Source organism: Gigantopelta aegis, chromosome 9, assembly GCF_016097555.1.
Source record: "Gigantopelta aegis isolate Gae_Host chromosome 9, Gae_host_genome, whole genome shotgun sequence".
In the NCBI taxonomy this organism is placed as follows: Eukaryota; Metazoa; Mollusca; class Gastropoda; order Neomphalida; family Peltospiridae; genus Gigantopelta; species Gigantopelta aegis.
In genome coordinates, this window is record NC_054707.1 from 54721725 (window position 1) to 54738353 (window position 16629).

The window sequence follows — 16629 nt, forward strand, 5'->3', positions numbered from 1 at the left end:
ATAAGGCGTAACATTTAAACCACAACCTCTCTACAAATAAGTGTTGACAGCGTGATTTTGATTTGCTGTTTTAATTTCTTTTTATTCAACCCTTTATGCTTATTAATTTAAATACGTGATTATTGAGGTAATATTAAAATTTGTACTTTCATATATATATATATATATTAAAATACTTGTATGTTATGTTTATAGATTTTCAAGAAAAACTATTTTTGTCATTTGCCGATTTGGACCATAGTAAATTTAATAATATTACAGGTGATGCGCCAGTTCCGGATCACTTCAAACAAAATTGTGAATTCTGTCAATATGCGCGCGTATGACTTTAAAAGAAATTCTTGGTAATAAAGATAATCAACCATATAAATAAACAGTGATATAAAATGTAAATTTAGGTATACATTTGGCACCAAAAACAGTGTTGTTCTAGCTGGCGTACTTAGCCAGTTGCGGATCAGTTGTCCAGTTCCGGATCACTTTCGAAAAATAGAGGCTTACCCCTTCAAAAACACTATTTCCAACATGTTAGCACTTTCAGCACGTTCGTGGATCCTGCCGGACATATTTTATGATCATTTGCAACTCCATAGGGTTCCCACCCCCCTGATTACGCCCAGAATTATCAATTTCTAAAATCGATTGAAAATCAACGATGGCGTCCCAAGTAAAGGTGCGCGATCCTTATTATTTTCGTTGAATTATATTTGATTTCTGGCATTCTAGTATATAATAATAATAATTAATATTATTATTAGGCCTACTAATAATAAATAATTGTTTTCATTTATTATCGTATATATCAATAATAATAATATTATTATTATTATTATATTGATGACTTTTAAAAGTCACATTTTCTTTGTGAAAGGAACAAAGGCTTGAAAATAGAAAGAAATGACATATCAGCAAAATATCAACTTTGGGACTGTTTAGTATTTATCATAATACAGGGGCGGATTATGCTTTAGGTGTGTGTGTGGGGGGGGGGGGGGGTCCGAAACAATATGTAAATGTTTATAATTTGAAATTATAAATTTTACAGGTTATCTACGTGGTGGTTTTTTTTTTTTTTTAGCCAGATATAATCCGCCCCTGTTTAAATATTAAAATTAAGCAAATAATTTTGAAGCAGGACGGTTAGACCCCTTGTTAATAATGATAAATATTAATATAGTGACACACACTAAACAGTCACAAAAGTGGATTATTAATTATTATTTTTGACGTGTTGTTCCATTTTCCCTTTTCTGGTTAGTCTCCCACCCCCTGCAAAATAATTCCTGGATCTACTCTTGAATACAGAATTATTTTCAACGACGGTCTAAAAGCTAGGGCTAGCTCAGATTGACCGTGTGAATACACAGATCAGTGGCCGACTGACTCTCCTGCATCAGAATGCGATTGTGTAAAACAAAAATTCCACTGAAAAAAATAATCCACCCTATAGTGATACAGACTGTTTAAATGCGAATTATAATTACGCCGAATAAGAGATTTTGAATTCGTTGACAAAACGCAATAGAGGACCCCTTCCCCCTCTCTCCCAAAGTAGAGCAGTCGAGTAGTCGAGTATGCGAAAAGCACGAGCAATGGCACATGCGAAACAGACCACTGGCGGTGGCATGGTTTTATAAAGGTCCTCATGTCAAACTTGTGCCGATTCTTTTCTTTGTACAGTAAACTTTTTTTTTTTTTTTTTTTTTCAATCAATCAATCAAGCAAGCAATGGGGTGGACGGCTCTCACACTGAGGGGGGCGGGCAACATTACTGAATAGTCTTATGGGGCAAATACAAGACACGTGTGCAGCGATTTTAGCGATTCTAGACTGGCGATCTAACAGGTCATATGGGCTCCTATTTTTGTAAGGGGCAGGGAAGACTGATTTTTGTCCGAATTAAACGAAAATGGAATTTTAAAAAACTACATTTTATTTACATTAGCCATATTTGTGAATGACTGCGGCTGGTATTTGTACGAATGGCTAATTACATGTAGGCCTACAAATATAATGTGAGAGACAAGTGGACGAACACTTAAAATCGTAGTTTCAATTTATAAAATACATGTACATTATGTACATATTGTCATTACCTGTAGAAAACAAAAATAATACAAGAAAAATAGATGGAACTACAACGATTAATATAATATTTTGTAGAGGATGACTGGCCATGGGACGAACAGTCTAGGGCTACTATGACATGGGCCCCGAAACATACAGAGTCGAATTATTATGAACTAGTGGTTAAAATGACGAATCAAGAGAGGTTTATGAAGAAAATAATAATAATAATAATAATAATAATTATTATTATTATTATTATTATTATTATTATTATTATTATTATCATCATTATTATTGTTATAAAGAAAGGGGGAAAAGTGGGAGAAAAAAATTCCACCGTGTTCAACGTTTTTGAGTCTTGAGATAAACCCTGCGTTCATCGCCCCATCTAACGGCAGTTACAACGTAAATACTTCCGTTTTGTGAGTGATCCGCAACTGGCGTATCAAGTGTGTCCCCTTTGAGGAGTTACAGTAAGTCGTTTGCAGCATCACTTTTTATAAAACTAGTCATGCACAATCTATATATGTTTCCCCTACTCGTACTATAAAATTTCAAAGGATATAAAAAGAAAAACATCAAAAACGTCATCTCTCTTTTTAAACATCTTCTTTTTTTCATGTCGTCTGCTTGTGTAAACTGTAAAGTGGTTATGTGTATCGCCGTCCAAAATAAAACCAAGACTATATACTGTTACAGTTATTGTACGTACAATTTGTTAGAATATTTGTTTAATGAAATTTACATAGAAATTACTAAAAAATTGAATATACCGACAGACTGATCGGTAACTACAGGTGATCCGGAAGTGATCCGGAACTGGCACATCACCTGTATAATACCCCCACCCCCAATGAAATGATTTTTTTTTGGCACTGGCATAGATTCTATATGTGGATATGTGGTAATGTTTTGTTTTTTTCATTCACACTTTGAAGTATATGCTGGGTTCGAACCCAACGATCTCGGCTAACTAGTGCTCTTTCACACTAAACATCACAATGACACATTGTTGCCGAATAAACTGAATGTTTATGAAAAATAATATTTTAACACAAGGAACCAAATATGTATTTAATAAGTTTGGTTCTGATTTCATTTAATTTCATACTATTTATGAATATTTTGATGTCCATAACACATGGTTATGTGTCCTTATTTCTGAAGACACAGTGACAGAGAATTGTATTCTTATCTACTCATGCCTTATTAATGTTATAACTTTTAAAAATAGTAAGAAATTGTCAATTCTAAAGACACTGACAACTGAACTGTCAGGAACGTAATAAGGCCATGAAGAAAATATATGTATGATTTGAGCAAAAACAGAAAGCAGTAGACACCATGATCTACACAATTTGTTTTTAAACCAGGATTAAGCATCTACATGGTGGAAAATGTTACGCTAAATTGCAGAACTGAAGTTTAACCAGGTTTATTTTAATTCTGCAGTGGTACCAGGGTCCCGATGCCATATAACCGTAAATAAAATGTGTTGAGTGCATAGTTAAATGAAAAATTTCCTTCTTGGTACCAGGGTCCGACTATGCTTTTATCCAGGTTAACTCTAGTTGTACATTCTCATGTAACCCAGGTTAAGTTGTACTGTCCTGACTCCGCTATAGAGACTATATGTCTTGTTTTTTTGATATTTTAATAATTTTACATTATGGTAGTACTGTACACCAAATAACTTCTGGCTTGGTCAAAGTTCGAGGTGTACCCAACATTTGATAGAGCAGTTAATACCACAAGTCCTGTCATTGGTGATAAATGTGAGTGTGTTGGTTGTAAAAAAAAAAAATAATAATACAATTTTTTTTTTTGCAATGCCTTGTGCTTGAAGCATGTATAATAAAAAAAAAAAATTGTGCTGAACTAGGGTAGTCATAGATGCTACCCTTATCTCTGAAATGAGCAGTTTAACCCCCATTTTTTCCGATTTTCATTTAAGGGTAGTAGTCTATACATCTGTGGTGTATATGTCGATTGATATGCTGCAGGTAGGAGTTTTAGCCACGTGTTACCATTGTCGTCTATGGGATTTGATTAGTGGTATACACCCGTATTCTGTAATCATCTACACTTTTTTCTATTTCTTTTTAGATCTGTAACAATGTCATACATGCTACAGCATCTCCACAATGGCTGGCAGGTGGACCAGGCCATTCTGTCTGAGGAGGATCGGGCTGTTGTAATCCGGTTCGGCCACGACTGGGACCCCTCTTGCATGGTGATGGACGAGACACTTTATAAATGTGCAGAGAAAATAAAGAACTTTGCTGTGATCTTTCTAGTCGATATTTCTGAGGTGCCCGACTTCAACAAGATGTATGAGTTGTATGACCCCTGTACCATCATGTTCTTCTACAGAAACAAACACATCATGATAGATTTGGGAACGGGAAACAACAACAAAATCAACTGGTCTATGGAGGATGTCCAGGAGTTTATAGACATTGTTGAGACAGTATATCGAGGTGCTAGGAAAGGTCGGGGTCTGGTGGTGTCACCAAAAGACTATTCGACAAAATACAGATACTAATAAATATCATGTAGATCATCTTTTTTTCTCTTTTTTTTAAAGTTAACTTGATAATGGTAACAGTGGTGTATGGATAACATCCCAACATATTTTAAGAAAGTGAATGGTAGCCCAACATCAATATTAAAACAAAAATAATATAACAGATTAACAACAATGTTTAATTAATATAATTTAAAGCTGCAGTTTTACTAATGCATATTACAAACATATCTACTGTGTTAAATTATGTTAAACAAATAATATATTTGTTTGATTGTGGGTTATTGTCTTCTTTCAGGAAAAAAAAATGGTGGGTTTGTCCTACATCTGTACAAAATACAGTACAGAAAAAAAAGTTATAATTTTCAGCGAATAGTCATCAAGAACATTTGTTGAACAGCATGAGTTGAATTAAATTTAGTTTTCATCAATTCTCATTCATTTTTTACATGTATAAATAATTTTGATCAGTTTAGTTTTGCAACTGATTTTGATTAATGAGATCATCACTCTTATTGTGTTATTGATTGCAACATTGTAAAATTTGTTCCTAAACATATATTGAGACAGTATGTTGTAGGATATAATTACACAATTTATGTGAATGAATAAAATGTGGTTTGAGACATTAAAAGTTGTCGTGGGCAGTGCATGATGAATATGGATTTTGTTGTAATAAGTTAGTTTATTAATTGTAGCTTTAGTTCCAACTACATTAACGTACATACAAGTAAAGTATGTCACTTGTCATTAATATGTTTTAATTATATTGTACTATTGTTTTGTTGTCATTGTAGTATCAGTTTTAGGTTTTTGTATATACAAAAAAAAACAAAAAAACTGAGTATACATGTACATATGTACAATTGTTAAAGACTGATTTCGTTTTCAACATAACCTGACTACAAACTAATGCGATTTTCCCCTTTTACAGTAGATTGGTCCGAGCATCGTAACAACCAATGGAATGACATAAAATCTTCCAATGTGCACATAAAACCCTAAGTCAAGTCTACGTTAACATGATGGCCGCTTCATTCTTTCTACTAAAATTTCTAAGCACTTTAGGCTACCCCTGAATCCATGCCTCTGTAAGATTAGCAACATTTTGTTGTCAAGATCAAAACAAAGCACCCCACACTGGAACGAACATTCTTCACTGGGATGGGATCCAGCTCAGGCAGTAGATCGCTTGCCTGAGGTACTTGTGTTGTAGGATCAAACCACATACGGCTGCCTTTCCATTGGTGTGGTTTTACCCGCACGACTACTTCTGCTGCTAAGCGGTAAAAATCGAATGCATTGATTTGCATTGACACAGGTGCTAACTGCACAGCAGCAAAAAAACTAAAGGAACTGTCATAAGAATGCCTCGATGGAAATGTACAAACTGCACGGGTAGAACCGCTAGGTGGCTAACCGTGCGACAATATCCGCACTAATGGAAAGGCAACCTAAGTGGATGCATTCTCTGATAGGGTTTTCCCAACCCAGCCAGTGCCCCACGACTGCTATATCAAAGGCTGTGGTATGTGCTGTCCTGTCAGTGGGAAAGTGCATATAAAAGATTCACTGCTGTTAATTGGGGAAAATGTAGCAGGTTACCTCTGAAGACTGTCAGAATTACCAAATGTTTGACATCCAGTAGCCAATGATTACTAAATCGATGTACTGTAGTGGTGTCATTGAAGAAAACATTTTTTTTTTTTTTTATGTAGGGTACTTTTTTTTTTTTTTTAGCCCCCCGTAAAGCAAGAATGACATCGATGGTTATAGTATTTGCGTTATTACTGTGTGCTGCAATGGAGATGCAGTGTTATGTTTTTGAAGGTACGCATATTAATACAAATTGTAGTGGAGTCTGTGCAGTTTTACATCCATGTGACCTTTTGTCATGAACTATTTAGTACTATCAACTTTATGCCAGATGCGTGTCTTTCTTACCACCTTTGTGGACCCATTTTCGGACTGGGATTTATTCTGTGACAACCATTACTCCATATGTGCAGTCCCCTCTGAGGGAAAGTGCATATAAAAGATCCCTTGCTGCTGATGGGGGGAAAAATGTAGCTGGTTTCCTCTGTAGAATGTTAGAATGACCAAATAGCCGAATGAGGTAAACACAGACTGTTTTTTCCCACTCCATTTTATCTAGTGTTCTATTAAGAGATGAATATTTTCTATTTTCCCCCCACAAAATTCAGGATTTTAATTCTACCCAGTCACTTGCATCTTAATTATTCCTTCAGTATTGGCAAATAGCTTCCATTAAAATCTGGTGAGGTTAACTCAGAATAGTAGAGTACAAGATTCAGGGAAGAATCTACCCATCAGTAACCTTACTGATTTCCCCAGTGTATTCCAACTAGTGTTCCATGTTCAATAAATTAAAGGTTGTGGTATGTGCTGTTCTCTGAATTAAAGGGCTGCAGTTAATAATTTTACAAAATTCTTTCCTTAATGACGACAGCACTATACTCTGGTTCTTTTCCAGTCTTCTGGTAAGATAATGGAAAGGAATATTTGCTTTATGACATCTCAGCACTTTTTAAACTTTGGCAATGGTTATGATGAAACCCACTGCTGCCACACAGGCTACCAAAAAACAGAAAGGGATCTTTTATTTACTTTTTCATAGAAAGGCTGATGCCAACCACAACTTTTTATATACCTAGTTGTGGGGGAACTGGTCCAGAGTTCAAGGTAAATTAACATAAAATGCACTGCACCTCCGAGTTGATCACTCTGATACTGACCTACATGAACCCTTGTGTGACGAGTCCAGTTCTCTGATACTGACCTGCATCAACCCTTGTGTGATGACTATTTCTCCGATACTGATCTACATGAACCCTTGTGTGAAGACTCAAGTTCTTGTGACCTATATCAACCCTTGTGTGATGATGACTCAGACCTACATCAACCCTTGTGTGATGATGACTGACCTACATCAACCCTCATGTGATGACTGACCTACATCAACCCTTGTCATGAGGACTGATCTACTTGAACCCTTGTGTGATGATGACTGACCTACATCAATCATTGTGTGATGAGGACTGACCTACATGAACCCTTGTGATGAGGACTGACCTACATGAACCCTTGTGTGATGACGGACCTACATCAACCCGTGTGATGATGACTGACCTACATCAACCCTTGTGATGATGACTGACCTACATCAACCCTCATGTGATGACGGACCTACATCAACCCTTGTGTGGTGAGGACGGACCTACATCAACCCGTGTGGTGAGGACGGACCTACATGAACCCTTGTGTGACGAGGACTGATCTACATCAACCCTTGTGTGATGATGACTAGAGTGCTCTGCTACTGACCTACATCAACCCTTGTGACGATTATTATTGATAGTGATTACTATAAGCTACTGAGAAAGTACTTTTCCTTTCTAGTAATATATTGATGAAAAGGTTTCTTCTCATGTTCATCATGTATTCATAATATGGGGGGGGGGAGGGGGGGCAGGATTTAGCTGTCGGTTGAGTGCTCGCGTTGCAGGATCGAACCACCAGAGTGGATCCATTCAACTGATTGGGTTTTTTCTCGTTCCATCCAGTGCACCACAACTGGACAAAGGCCATGGTATGTGTTTTCCTGTCTGTGGGAAAGTGCATATAAAAGATCCCTTTCTGCGTTGGGCACTATGTATCAGGTTTCCTCCAATGACTATGAGCCAGAATTATCAAATGTTGGACATCCAATAGCCAATTAATTAATTGATGTGCTCCAGTGGTGTCATTAAACAAAACAAACGTTTTTCATAATACAGTCAAACCTGTGCTAAGCAGCCATCAAAGGGAGTAAACAAAGTGGCCTTTTATACAGGTCAGTTTACCATATTGTAATGATTTGAGAGAAAATGTGGCCTCTTAACCCAGGTGGCTGTTTCATAAAACAAGTTTGTACTAATATTGCATTATAACAACGAAAACAAATGTATCATGCCAAATTTTTTATTTTGTGGCATGTCTGAACAAAATATTTATTAGAAATTGCATAACAATAATCACTCAAAGATCGAAACATTCACTCTTTGTTCTATAAATATTTTTAAATTGCTATGTACAAATGTTATAAATACATGAAATAAGTGAACTAAACTAAGGTTAATAAAAGGTACCACACTGTTACACTACTCTAAATTTGCACTTACACATAAGCATATTAGCAATAGCCATGAATAAAAAAATATATCAAAAGTTAAGTAATTGGCAGTAAATATCACAGGAACATAGGATTAAGAATGGTAAAAAAAAGAAATAAAAACCAAGCACAACTTAACAATTGAAAATGAACAAGAAGAAAATACAAAAACAAATCAGTTTTGCTGAATATTTTACCAAGTTTGCAATATTTCAACCCAGACTATAACCCAGACTATGCATCATTACCCAGTACAGTAGTGAGTGCTTTTCTTTTGGTTTTGCTGGGTGTTTTGGGGTGAGGGTGGGATGATGAAGTATTTTCAAGAAATAACAGACAGTTTACTGTCAATATACAGTAGATGTCTTTTGGAAGTGCCAAATACTATTTGACTGTCTTGTTTTTAAAAAACTAATAACCCAGAACAAATTAAAAGGTATGATGGGTTGCATACAATACAGCAGCACAAGAACATCCAGGCTGGTGCCACGGAAAGGTGCAATGGGACTATCAATTCCAAGTGGGATGCATCACTTCAGATACATATAATATTGTAAGGGTAACTATTAAACAGGTTAATTAACAAACATGTCATATAGACATACCGTATATGTGATTACATGTTGATTAACAAACATGTCCTATACACTTACCGTATATGTGATTACATGTTGATTAACAAACATGTCCTATACACATACCGTATATGTGATTACATGTTGATTAACAAACATGTCCCTATACACATACCGTATATGTGATTACATGTTAATTAACAAACATGTCCTATACACATACCGTATATGTGATTACATGTTAATTAACAAACATGTCCTATACACTTACAGTATATGTGATTACAGTATATGTGATTACATGTTAATGAACAAACATGTCCTATACACTTACAGTATATGTGATTACTGTATATGTGATTACATGTTAATGAACAAACATGTCCTATACACTTACCGTATATGTGATTACATGTTAATTAACAAACATGTCCTATACACATACCGTATATGTGTTTACATGTTAATTAACAAACATGTCATATACACATACTGTATATGTGATTTAAATTTTCATTGTTTCTGTCCTGAATAAACTTTATATAATTACTTGTTTCTTTTTGTGCCTTTTACATTTGTTTTTCCTATATTTGTAACGAGTTGACCTTTAGTCAACATATTTTTTTCTCTTTTTGTTTTCTTGGGTTTTTTTGTCATGTATTTTACACTGAGATACACTATAGTAAACTGCATGTTCAGTATTAAATATAAACACTAAGTACACAAAATAACAAGATTGTTCATATTCTATACATTATGCAATTGTAAACAATTTTTTAAATAATTTGTTGATAAAAACAAAATTGCATTTGACATGAAAAACACAATTACAAGATAATAGTTTATATATAATTATATAAAAATGGAACACAAATGAATAAATCAGCATTAAGTGTTTTAAAAACAAATATTATGCAACAGAATGAAAACAATAAGAGTATTAAGTATCAAGCTCCACTAAATGCAAAATATTAAAAATTATTAATAATGATATGACATTTTTTCCACGTTTTATTTACTGACAGTTATTGCCAACATTAAAACAAAAACCAAAAACATGTTAACAAAAATGGCATCAAAATGCAAATCCACATCAAACATGACTTCTTTATGATAAAATATTTATGTTTTAATATACACTTTTTACCAGGTACGGCAAGCAAATGTTCATGCTTGCCTCCATAATGTGCATGCCTTGGTCCCATTCCATGAAGCGATCTTAGGGCTAAGTTATGCACTTAATTGACCATTTTATTATAGAGCTGCACATACTTTTTATTTGAAATTTAAAGCTTGGAAATCGTGAACCCGAATTACCTATCTTCAGAAATGAAACAACATGAATGTAGGAAGAACTGTCTGAAAAACATGAATTTGCAAACACATTTTCCAGTACAAGCAGTTTTAAGAGGTATGACTGCATTAATCGAGATCACCTCACTGAGGTTAGGTGGAGTTTGTAAATTAAAGTAACAATGGATTCCACCGAGGTTTCAATGGTTCTAAGGTCATCATATCAATCTACCCAATAAATATTGGTATTAGTATGACTCAGCTAGAAAATTAATATGTATAAAAATAAACATTTGAAAGCAATCTTTCACTCATGGGTGGTTTGCACATCCTTGTAAATGGGATTATACTAACTAACTAATTAATGCCAATTTAGCCAACTGCTAACTTGTATACAAAGAGGCTATAACAAAATGTCTTTGGCTAATAAAATATTCCTTAAATTAACCATATTTTAATAATATTAAAAACAATAATCTACATACATACATGTATCTGAGGACTGGCTACAGTAAACTTTATTTCAGTGGAGCGTAGGGTAAGAAGGCAAAGTCACTGCTTTGCCTTGCAGCATTTCAAGTAAAACACTTTTGCTTAAGGTATATATATAAGGCCTGCTTTCCAATGACATGATTTTATTAGCGTTTTCTGTGCAAGTTTATCGATACATTGCATTGATATATAATTATGTTAGACGTCTAACAACCATAATTTAACATGTGCTGGGTGTTTCCTAAACATATATTCCTCTGCTTTCTGATCAAGCATGTGTATGTATGTTGTGATTGCGTCAAGACAAATGTTAAACAGTTCGAATTAATAATATAATACTACCCATATACATCGGACATACTTGATAGTGACATAAGTGACTGATAGATGATAAATCTTAGCAGGTATTGTACAGTGCGTGAATACAAAAAACAAAAACCCTTGTGTGAAGCAGAGAATATAATACTCCTTAAGCTGTAATAGCTTGCATTGTGTTAAGACTGTTTTTTGTTCTCCCCTCTAATACTGATTAGAACCATTTTTTTTAACAAATTGGTAATGTCAGATTTGAGTTACAATTTAAAACAAATATATATTAATTAATTTATAAATACATGTTGTATATACATAAAACAACACAATTATTCACATGGGTTATTTGATTTATTCCATGATGGCTTGCCAAGATTGATGATATATTGTTTTAAGATTTTAAATTTGTCATGTAAAGAAATTATATTTTAAAACCCGGGCCTTGCCCTGTCAGCAGCCAAATTAGACTGGCTAATTTTTTTTTAAATTGGTGATGGTCTCACTAAACTGTGACATATGTTGTGGTTCCATATTTACTTCTATCAGTAAGGGAAGAATTGTAAGCTCTGATGTGTTTACAACATAACACTTTATTACTGTATAGAAACTAGCAATGTAAAACTCCATCCTCATCTTTCCCCCATTCCCCTCAATTAAAATATTACTTCAATGGGTCTGCTTCTGTGTACATATGGACATGCTGTTAACATTTCATTTCTCTTTGTATTGCTTTTTCAATCATATGCACACAATATTGCATTTGTGAATGCATAAACATTAATTTTAAATACAATTAAAACTTGTATAAAGTACTATAACTGGAAATTTGGACTAATGTTGCATTAGTTAACAGACACACATAACACAAGAATATGTACAGACTAAATGAATTTGTGTTATTGTGAAACACTCTCTCTTAAACAAAGCAGAATTGAGCAAAACTGTTTTGGTTTTCACAGAATCAGTGGCAACAGAAACAGAAAAAGAAAGAAATTTTGTATGTTAAAATTTTGTTTCAAGAATTACTTAATACTATTTAAACTACATAATGCCATTTGAATAACATCTGATGACATCTTTTAACACCAAAAGTTTACAAATATTTCTTTGGGTTTTCAAAATCAAATTATAGACTGATAAAAAGATTTTACTGTCATTTATGTAACTGAACAGAATCTTCTATGAGACTATCTGAACATGAGTTACCATGAAACAAAATGTAAATGTTATACTAAGCTTAAATATCTAATATTCTGTTACCGTGGGTTTTTTTATAATTAACCACATGTTGTTTTAAAAATTAAAAGGAAGTTATATTTTGATATTTCAGGTACCAGTTTTATGTGATGATATAAATTTGTTTAACAGTGTAAGTCTTTGATATGTCCAGTCGGCTAATCAGAATGCTTGTTACTTGTCTTTCTTGACTTCATGTACAACTCCATTTTGGACACAGGCACCATTTGTCATTTTCTTATTCTGTTAAAAATAAAAATTAATAATATTAATTCAACACAGGAATTATGGCAATAGATAAAACAAAAAATATATATTTCTCATAGCAAAATGTACTCTATAAGTTTTAAATAAATTAAACTTTTTATTATTACAATTATTTTTTTTATTATTTTTATTCTACTGAATTTTTGTTAACTCAGATCTGAAAATCCACTTTCAGTTAAACTGATATCAGACAAAACCTAATATTTTATTTATTATAATGTGCATTTAAAAAAAGAAAGAAAAAAGAGACAATTCTTTACAACATATTCAAAGAAGTTGTTTGAATATACAAAAATATGCATAAGTAAGACCAGGGAATATAATGTCATTTAACAAAATGATGTCATTCACTTATATTCAATAAACAAAATTCATTAAAATCTCACTCTTTTTAACACTGTCTAGGACAGACACTGGATACCGTTACAGCCATGACTATACATCCTTCTACATATCTTAAATACCATGACTGAGTTACAGTAATTAAATAGAGAATACTACATAAGTGGCTGTTAAGATACCATTTACGAGTTGTGTTAAAATGTATCTAACGAGTGAAAGCAACTTGGATACATATCCTGAAAAAGAAAAAAAAAACGGTTTTAAAATAAATTTAAATGCTTTTTCTAACGAAAACTTAATTACGGCTTTGCGCTTATAGTTAACTTGTGCATCACAGACAAGTCAATATCTTATACGTCACAGAGTGATCAATTCGACCATTCTTTTTTTTCATTGGATGGTATGGCATTGGTGACCTGGTCATCACCTAGTAGCAGCCAGTTGTATGTCTTTAAAATGTTATCACACGTATATGTATTAACAAGTATGTGTTATAAAAAATAACGAATGATGTTCTCACCAAAGGGTGTGTAATAAATTGTTTTAACATATAATTTAAAGTTATAATCGATAATTAAGCAATTACAGATCTATATTTTAGACTTTTGGCAAACAAATACACCAAACAGTTTATGAGTAAACAATTTAAATATTGTTTGAGATTAAAAAGTTATAGTTTGTTTTGTTTAATGATATCACTAGAGCACATTGATTTATTAATCATCGGCTAATATTTGGCAATTTTGACAAATACATGTAGTCTGAGATGACACCCACTACATTTTTCCATTAGTAGAAAGGATTTATTTTATATACACCATCTCACAGACAGCATAGAACATACCATGGCCTTTGATATACCAGTCATGGTGCACTGGCTGGAATGAGAAACAGCTCAATGAACCCACCGACAGGGATCAATCCTAGACCAACCGTGCATCAGGCGAGCATTTTACCCTTGTTCGAGATTGTAAAAATAACTGGTTTAGCAAGTCACCATACTGGTAGTCACAATTTAAATATTTAATGAAAGAAATGTATTATTATGTGAAATATATTCTACAATGTTAAAGTCGTATGCACTTCTATGAATTTGAATAATGATAAGTGAGTCATTAATAATAAAAAATTTGTTAATAATTATACTTATTTTCTCTAGTTGTGATCAAAATTGGTCATTACGACAGTAACGATATCCAGTGACGATCCCAGACAGTGTTTAAACACAAATACATTTACTTGATGATCATCATTCCTTGAAAACACAAACATAAAAAAAGAAAAAGATGTTACCTTCTTTTGTTGAGCTTTGATATAGGCATGGAAGTAGAAGTTGAGAAACAGCAGCAATATCGTAGCAGCATATATAATTAGAGCCCAGTGCATCCACGCTGGGAAATCACATCCAAAAACAAGAGATTGGGCCGCATGAATAATGCCTGCCATGAACTGAATCTAAAATTACAACAACAATTTACAAGAGATCAAATTACCTTGGGGTGAGTCTTTTTCTTCAAGTACGCTTGCACATAAAAGTTGATGAATAAAGCAATGATTGTAATGCCATAAACAAGTGCTGCTAGCTGCATCCATATCGGGAAATCACAACCAGTGAGCAGGGTTTGTGTGGTGTATACCATCCCCAGAAAGAACTGAGTCTAAAAGCAAGAGCAGAAAAAAGCCACTTAGGAATACGGGGGGTAACTTATCGAAAAAAATAAAATAATGAGGCTCACTCAGGTAAAATCTAGTAAGATGGTTACAGGTATATCACAACATCCAAGTTTTAACATCTTCTACGAAATTAAAGCACGGAACAAGTTTAAGCAAATAGTTATAATTATATTCTGAAAGTTGTTTGAAATTGAAAAACATTTCATTAATTATTCTTCTTTTTTAGTTCAAATATTGTACAGGTTAATTTGAATAAAATTGGGCTCTATTACATGACTAAAAATCAATAATTCTAGCAATGAAAATTCATAAGTTTTAAATTGTTATTTAAAATTTGTGATAACTTTATACATGTATTCATATCATATGCCGTGTAATACATATTTTATTTTCATACACAATTTTATTACTGAAAAAATACTTTTACGGAGTAATCATGAATTACAAATAAATTAATATTCTGATTACTTCGAAATTATTTACTAATATGTGCAACATATAGATATCCACCATAGAGACAAATTTTACATATACTATATATTATTCAGGAAATATATTTTAAGTAAACGAAAATTCACCAAGATATTTGTTAAGATTGGAAGAGGGTTTTTCAGAGTTTCTAGTAAATAAATTAATAATTACTAAACTACATGCAAGTGATGGGAAACTCCATTTTAAAAACAACTTAATGTCTTCTTTAAAACCCACAGAAAAATAACAATCCAAAACAAAACAAATGGCAAAAAATAAGATGCACTAAAAATGAACAGCACTTGAAATAAAATGTGTGGATGCAGCTAGCAAACTTGTCACAGATCACACAAACGTAACAAACACCATACACCATGAAAACAAACAATCATTATATTTAAAACAACAACACTAATTTTAGTAATTAATTTCAAATTAATAAACTAACACAGCTAGACACAGGCCTCCAAGAACTGGATTTCCAATTTCAGCATATTTCAGTGACGGATCTACGAGGGACCCTCTAAATTTTGCGATAGTTATATTTTTATTTTATGTTTTAATTTTTTCACATAGGGAGAATCTGAGGAATTGCTTCAGGAACACGAAGGCCATATGTCAATGTACCCCCCCCCCCCCCACCCACCCCAAATGGATTTTGTGAATCTGCCACTGTATTTCTATATAGACAGTATGTTTTTAAATGTATAACATTTCATATTCTGGCTTAAGCATCATTCTGAACATAAACTGTATTATGAAATAAATAACTACAAGCAGGGAACATACTGTTCAGTATCGCGTCACAAATCACTACACAAGTTTTAGAGATCGCTATACAAGTTTAGAGATTGCTACACAATTTTAAAACATTAAACAGTAGTTGCTAATCAATTTTTAACTTAAGACAAATATTGCTAATCAAGATTTTGAAAACGAAATGTTCCCCGATTGGTGTTGTATATTTTAGAACTGATTACATTGTGCTTACCATTGCCATAGCTATAAAAATCTTAACATGTTATATAAAAATGTGCCAAGTAGAAATACACAGTAAAATTATTTTGATGATGTTCTATTTATGGTCATTCAATTAATTTTAACTGACTCACAAGGCACATTCATTTGACAACATTTATCATTTGTAAACAGTTTGTATATCCATTAATTTGTCATAGTACAATTACTGCATAATACTA

General features: G+C 33.1%; 2 protein-coding genes across 3 annotated transcripts in view; one reads left to right on the top strand and one right to left on the bottom strand.

The window, feature by feature from the left end:
* Positions 1-12: 12 nt before the first annotated feature.
* Positions 13-5256, top strand: LOC121380875 (thioredoxin-like protein 4A). The gene is made up of 2 exons (XM_041509881.1): positions 13-127; positions 4177-5256. The coding sequence occupies exon 2, from the start codon at positions 4187-4189 to the stop codon at positions 4613-4615; it is 429 nt and encodes a 142-aa protein (XP_041365815.1). The 5' UTR covers positions 13-127; positions 4177-4186; the 3' UTR covers positions 4616-5256.
* Positions 5257-8564: 3308 nt separating this feature from the next.
* Positions 8565-16629, bottom strand: part of LOC121380673 (elongation of very long chain fatty acids protein 4-like) — a 29003-nt gene continuing 20938 nt past the window's right edge. Inside the window, exons 7-8 of one of the 2 annotated variants that reach the window (XM_041509608.1) lie at positions 14579-14740; positions 8565-12919 (exon numbers count right to left, since the gene is read on the bottom strand). In XM_041509608.1, coding sequence (XP_041365542.1) covers positions 12851-12919; positions 14579-14740 — 231 coding nt within the window. In that variant the 3' untranslated portion in view covers positions 8565-12850. Of the gene's footprint in view, positions 12920-14578; positions 14741-14778; positions 14944-16629 lie in introns of both variants that reach the window. The other variant, XM_041509607.1, reaches the window with a different exon arrangement.